Source organism: Trypanosoma conorhini (genome assembly GCF_003719485.1).
Source record: "Trypanosoma conorhini strain 025E chromosome Unknown Tco_14.4_contig_00735, whole genome shotgun sequence".
Lineage (NCBI taxonomy): Eukaryota > Euglenozoa > Kinetoplastea > Trypanosomatida > Trypanosomatidae > Trypanosoma > Trypanosoma conorhini.
This window is the reverse complement of record NW_021704816.1, coordinates 2099-8407: the sequence shown is the minus strand read 5'-3', so window position 1 is coordinate 8407 and position 6309 is coordinate 2099. Positions and strand designations below refer to the sequence as shown.

The following is a 6309-nucleotide window of genomic DNA, read 5'->3' as shown; positions in this document are numbered from 1 at the left end:
GAAATGCCAGCGTATAGGGTTCAAACTCCTCCCCTTTTTTTTGTCTTTTGTTGTTTAGCTGACCAATAATCCCGCAGAGGAAGGCAGCAGTTATATATTCGTTTATGTTTTATTGTTTTTCTTCTTCTCATGAGACCTTGTCGTCACACCGTGCGCACGGGGGTGCAGTGGCCGTGGGCCCCGCTGAAGACTGCCACTTCGTCAGTTTTCAGCAGCCCCGGCCATTGCGGGGTTCCTTGTGAATTTGTTTGCTGATGCGCTTGCCAGTTAGCCATGCAACTCATTTGCACTGGTGTGTTGGGCGCCGTGAGCCAGATCGTTTCCTTTTTTTTGTTGTTGCCTTCTATAGGGTTGAAGGGCAAGATCTCATTCTCGGTGCTTATTGTGTTTTTTCTTTGATAACAACTGTTAAAGTTGTTGGCATTGGAAGGGATGATATTGTTGCTTTTTGTGTGCTTCACTTTGTGGGTTATCTGGTCCGTCTACAGCTGCTTTGCCTACCGCTACAGGACGGTTGCTGGGAAAACCGTCCTGATCATTGGTGGCTCCTCGCCGCTGGGGAGATGTCTCGTCATGCAGTTTCTTAAGCTTGACACCAAAGTTATTGTGTGGGACGGGGACAAGGGGAGGTTGAATAGGCTTGCACGTGAGTTTGCTCCTGCTGTCCCTACTCACGACGAGGAAGGGGCGTGCACTCCAAGCGATGATGCACTGATGAACCCGACGGTGGGGGAGATGGGCGCTGGTGAGCGGCTATTGGTGAACGTTGTTGATTTGGCGAGTCGCGTTCAACTGCAACGTGCGGCTAAGCGACTGGGGCCTGTTCATATCATTGTTAATGCCGCGGAACTGTGTGGTTCTAAGCCTTTTTTTGATCGCAGTGATGAATCCAGTGAAAGAATTTTGCTAAACAATGTCCTTTGTTCCATTGTTCTTGCCAGGGCCGTCTTGCCGGGCATGCTGCGGCAGAAGGATGGCCACTTTGTCACCATAACAAATGCGGCGGGGGTGATGGGGGTCGCCAAGCACCCTGACTATGCTGCCTCACAGTGGGCCTCCGTTGGGGTACACGAGAGCTTGCAATTGCTGATCAGAGAGATGGGGGGACGTGGAAAGGTGCGCACGACGCTGTGTTGTCCGTGTAGTAGCTTTCGAGGCGCCGTAGCGGCGTCACGCTTATCGACCGATGGTGGTCAATTGGTGGAAGACAAAGAGGCCCCGAAGTCCTCCACTGACAGCCTGCCCTCTTTTTTTTCGTTGTGGTCACGTCCTACCACTCCTGAGGAGGTGGCGCAGAGCTGCATTTGGGCCGTTTGCCATGGCGTGGAGCGGGTGTACGTGCCAGGCACGTTGGTGTTTTTGCCGTTGCTTCGCGTGCTCCCCGTGCCGTGGCTTATGGCGATGATTTCTTCGCCGGCGCCCGGGAATCCGCAGCCCAGCTGGTGAGGCCCACAGGTTGCCTCTTCCGCCAACTTCAGCGACGAAGAGCAAACGCAAATGTGTTGTTGACAGACGTCATCGCGTCCACGCGTTTGTCGCTGGGCTTTTCTGCAGGGCGCACGCATTTCCCCCTCGCCCCCCGTTTTCTTGTTTTTGCCTTATTTTGCGTGTTTTCTCCCCCTGCTTCCCCCTCACACAGTTGGAAGGAAGCGCAAGTGAGCAAGGCAGAGAAGCGGGGAGTTTGAAAAAAAAAAATTGTTTAATCTCAATCATGGCGTCCTGGAAGGTGTTGGAACCCTCGACGATGTCGAGCCGCGCCGTGAACAAACTGGAGAGCCTTTCTACACGCAAGTCAAAGGCGCCGGCGGACAAGTCCCAACTTAAGCTCTCCATTGGCGATCCCACGCATGACGGTAATCTTGTGGCGCCAACCGCTGCCGTGGACGCCCTTGTGCGGTGCGTGGAGGGTAACCAGCACAACAAGTATCCGCCAATGGCGGGGTTGCCCGAGGCACGTCGGGCGGTGGCGGAGTACTGGGGAGCGAACTTTGCGGAACAACAGGCAGCACACTGCGAGGCGGATAACGTTTTAATCACGTGTGGCGTGTCGCATGCCCTCGTCACGGTTTTGACGGCATTGTGTGACGAGGGGGACAACGTACTCATCCCGATGCCCTGCTTTCCTTTCTATGATTTCATGTCTGATCTCCACGAAGTTGAGGCACGGCATTATCTTTGCAAGGGAGATGGCAACTGGGACATTGACTTGGATCACTTGCGAAGCCTCGTTGATGATAAGACGAAGGCGATTCTGATCAACAATCCGTCCAACCCGTGCGGCAGTAACTTCTCACGGCAGCACCTTGCGGACCTTATCCGTGTGTGTGAGGAATTGCATCTCCCGCTTATTGCGGATGAGGTCTACGCGGGCCTGGTTTTTTCCGGCGAGACATTCACCTCCGTGGCGGCATTCGACACGCATGTGCCGCGCTTCATTCTGGGCGGCCTGTCAAAGGTGTTTGTGGTTCCTGGCTGGCGCCTTGGCTGGGTTCTTCTTATGGACACACACGACCACGCCAAGGGTGTCTTGCGTGGGATGCAGAACCTGGGCGCCGTGACGCTGGGCCCATGTACTTTGGTGCAAGGGGCACTCCCGGCGATTTTGTCCCAGACGCCAGCGTCGTACTTTGCAAGAAACGTTGAGGAACTGCGTGATAATGCGGTTTGTTTGGCGGACGCGATTCAACATTCTCACGGCCTGGCGTGTGCGATGCCGCAGGGAGCGATGTTTATCATGGTGAAGGTCAACACCGACCTCTTCAAAGACATCAAGGATGACTTTGAGTTCTACGAGAAGTTGGAGGACGAAGAGAATGTGCAGGTGGTCCCTGGAGAGTTCTTTCACATGCATGGCTGCTTCCGCGTCGTTGTGTCACGTCCAAAGAAAATAGCGGTTGAGGTCGCTGCACGCATTCATAACTTTTGCGAGCGACACAAGAAGGTGCAATAGGGCGGAAAGGTGAAGCAGAGAAGGGTAAAAGGAAGAAGAAAAACGTGGGTCTTATGGGGATGTGGTAAACTGAGGGGGATGGACGAGGCGAACGCTAAACAAATTGAACGGGCGTCGAAGGAAGGCTACATGGATAGGCACGTATCTGCTGCGTGGGCACAGACTCACAAGTGTCAGTGGGCCTCAGTGTGAACGGGTGAGGGCCGCCGCGGGACCCCAATTCGGTGGACTCACCCACCACACGGTGGCGGTGGCGGTGGCGGTGGCGGTGGGTTGCCTTTTCTGTCGGTCTGCACCTTTGTGTCTTCACTTTTGGCTTGCAATACCCCCCCCCACACACGCAACCAAACAAATACCACCACCGCCACCACAGCCACCGCCCGATTCTGCCTATTTTTCCTTTTGATGCTGGCTTCGGTTGTGTCTCTTGCTTTAATCATTTGCTCGCTATAGTTAAGCCTCTAGTACATGTGTGCATATGTAAGTGTGCCATTTCCTTCTGAATACACGCCGGGTGATGGTGATGGTATCGTTCACTTATTGTGTGTGTACGTGTGTATGTGTGTGTGCGTGCATGTACGTATGGGATTAAGTGATTGTAAACACCTCTATAGCGACTATGTCTTTTATATATTAGTTTGTGTATGTGTGTATGTGTGTGTATACTTTTCGCTCTCCCTCGCTGGGTGGGTGGAGGGAGAAGGAGGAGACGGCAAAGCAGGGCGTGGAGAGCGTTAGCGGGAAGGAAGGAATGGGAGCGTGCGGCTGAGAAACACAACGCTGCACGAGGTAAACCCGATCCCGGCCTCACTGCCCCACCGGGCTCCTTTGCACATCTCACTTTGTACCATCCTCTTTTTTTTTCTTCCTTTTTTCTTTCCTATCCTCTCCGCTGCACGCAACTGTGAAGAAACAGCATTACTGGAGAATAAATACGCGAAATTTGTAGTTCATACATATATACATATATATATATATAGTTATCCCGCTTCCGCCACAGGACCACGGATAATAGCCATCTCTGCCCCACGCACATTACAAGAAGCAGGGAAGAAAGATTAAAGAGAGGTCACGGGAAGAAATGGCCGTTAAGGTTGGCATCAATGGCTTTGGCCGCATCGGTCGCATGGTTTTCCGTGCGGCGCGGAACCGCAAGGACATCGAAATTGTCGCCATAAACGACCTGCTGGACGCTGAGTACATGGCGTACATGCTGAAATACGACTCCACGCACGGCCGCTATGAGGGCAAGGTGGAGGTGCAGAACGGTGCCCTCGTCGTTGATGGCAAGAAGATCCGCGTGACGAGCGAGCGCGACCCCGCCCAAATCAAGTGGAATGAAGTCGGCGCGGAGGTCGTCGTTGAGGCGACCGGCATCTTCCTCACCGACGAGACCGCCCGCAAGCACATTCAGGCCGGCGCAAAGAGGGTCGTCATGACAGGCCCGCCAAAGGACGACACGCCCATGTTTGTCATGGGCGTGAACAACAAGACGTACAAGGGCCAGGAAATCGTCTCAAACGCCTCCTGCACCACCAACTGCCTCGCACCGCTCGCGAAGATCGTTCATGAAAACTTCGGCATCGTTGAGGGCCTCATGACAACGGTCCACGCCGTCACGGCCACGCAAAAAACCGTTGACGCACCCTCGCACAAGGACTGGCGCGGTGGCCGTGGAGCGTCGCAGAACATCATTCCGTCCTCCACCGGCGCAGCCAAGGCGGTCGGCAAAGTTATCCCTGCGCTTAACGGCAAGCTGACGGGCATGGCGTTCCGTGTGCCGACCCCCAACGTGTCGGTCGTCGACCTCACCGTGCGCCTGGAAAAGCCGGCAACCTACGCGCAGATCTGCGCTGCCGTCAAGGCGGCCGCCGAGGGAGAGCTGAAGGGAATTGTTGGCTACACGGAGGACGAGGTCGTGTCCACCGACATGAACGGCGTCCCACTGACCTCCGTCTTCGACGTGAAGGCCGGAATTTCCCTCAACGACCACTTTGTGAAGCTTGTCTCTTGGTACGACAACGAGACGGGGTACTCCCACAAGGTGCTGGACCTCGTGGCATACGTCGTAGCGCACTAGCGAGGCCGACGGGATCGGGGACCACAAAAGAAGTACAAAAGGAAAAAAAAATAACGAGAAAAACGATACACACAAAAAACGATTTGGAGGCCTATGACACAGTGAGACAGAAAAGATTTCTTGATGGGAGAGAGGCATATGCAGACATTCACGCAGGGGTGGAGAAAAAAATAGTATGCATCTACGTTACGCATTCATACGCCTGTACAACTACATAAGCGAGCAACAGATATAAAAAAACGCAAAATCAATACAAGGCATTATTCTCTGGAGAATCACTGCACACTACTGGATTAATCGAGCAGAGAAAGCGCTTGTATTACTGAATTTACATGAATGTCAGATTAGGTTTTTTTTTATTGCAGGCGAGGGATTTTATTTGTGGGGATAGTTTAATTTCAATAATCAGGCTCCCCCACATGCATAGCAACAATTACTTCCTTTTCATTTACCACATCCTGTGCATGTGGAGGGTCACGGTTCAACTCACCGCACTTTCTCAGCTGCGTCTGTGCGTGAGAGAGAGCTCAGGCACGCCTCGTGTAATATTTTGTGGGTAGAGCCTCCCGATTCAGTTCAGCCCCTATGCACCTCTGTTTTTCCTACGCACTCGCTGATCTTCACCAGAAGGTAGAGCCGGCAAAAAAACCAGAACACAACCGCCACACAGTCGACCCTATGACGCGGCTTCACGACACACAAAGGGAGTCACGCAATAACTCACGCCAAACGACCAAATTTATCCGAGACTTTTATCAATTCGCTTTTATCATGCAGCAATAAAAGAAAATAATAAAAAGCTAGAGAAAACCATCACACCCACGCAGAACGGCAGGCTGCGGAGGGCTGCAGCCCCATCCCTCCGGCGGTTCAACAACATGATCCAAGAGAGTGCGGCGCGCGTCGGCGGTAGTTGATGACGAATTTCTTATTTATGTAACTCGGGAAATCTGAGTGCGCCCATTGACGACCCAACGGAGATATCGTTAGATAGTAGCGCTGATGCCGCCTACGCCTCCGCGCCGCCCAGCTCAACCGCCTCCGCGAGGCCGTGTCTGCCATCCCTTGTAATAGCGAGCGGACCCTCAGGGCGTCACCGCAAGCCGCTCGTCTACACCGGGGGAAAGAAGTTGAGGCGCGGGGGGGACGACGAGGGTGCCCGCCCCTGCTCCGCAGACACACGCACGGAGAGCTGCAGGTATGCATGTGCGTGCCTGCTTGCATGACCGAGAATGATGAGATGCGTGGGGCTCTTTGTAGCACGCGACACGGCGCCGCA

The 6309-nt window shown here is 53.7% G+C and overlaps 3 protein-coding genes across 3 annotated transcripts, besides 6 other annotated features; all 3 read left to right on the top strand.

Moving 5' to 3' along the window:
• Positions 1–432: 432 nt before the first annotated feature.
• On the top strand, positions 433–1446 carry Tco025E_08251 (short-chain dehydrogenase; the record flags this gene model as incomplete). Its single annotated transcript, XM_029375106.1, has 1 exon — positions 433–1446. One exon carries the CDS (start codon positions 433–435, stop codon positions 1444–1446), a length of 1014 nt encoding a protein of 337 aa, XP_029224812.1.
• Positions 1447–1711: 265 nt separating this feature from the next.
• On the top strand, positions 1712–2950 carry Tco025E_08250 (putative tyrosine aminotransferase, putative,L-tyrosine:2-oxoglutarate aminotransferase; the record flags this gene model as incomplete). Its single annotated transcript, XM_029375105.1, has 1 exon — positions 1712–2950. One exon carries the CDS (start codon positions 1712–1714, stop codon positions 2948–2950), a length of 1239 nt encoding a protein of 412 aa, XP_029224811.1.
• A 242-nt stretch (positions 2951–3192) lies between these two features.
• Positions 3193–3222: a microsatellite.
• Positions 3223–3304: 82 nt separating this feature from the next.
• Positions 3305–3331: a microsatellite.
• A 160-nt stretch (positions 3332–3491) lies between these two features.
• Positions 3492–3523: a microsatellite.
• Positions 3524–3586: 63 nt separating this feature from the next.
• Positions 3587–3612: a microsatellite.
• A 290-nt stretch (positions 3613–3902) lies between these two features.
• Positions 3903–3929: a microsatellite.
• Positions 3930–4031: 102 nt separating this feature from the next.
• Positions 4032–5030, top strand: Tco025E_08249 (glyceraldehyde 3-phosphate dehydrogenase, cytosolic; the record flags this gene model as incomplete). The annotated part of the gene is made up of 1 exon (XM_029375104.1): positions 4032–5030. The coding sequence occupies one exon, from the start codon at positions 4032–4034 to the stop codon at positions 5028–5030; it is 999 nt and encodes a 332-aa protein (XP_029224810.1).
• Positions 5031–6035: 1005 nt separating this feature from the next.
• Positions 6036–6075: a microsatellite.
• Between the last annotated feature and the right edge of the window lie 234 nt (positions 6076–6309).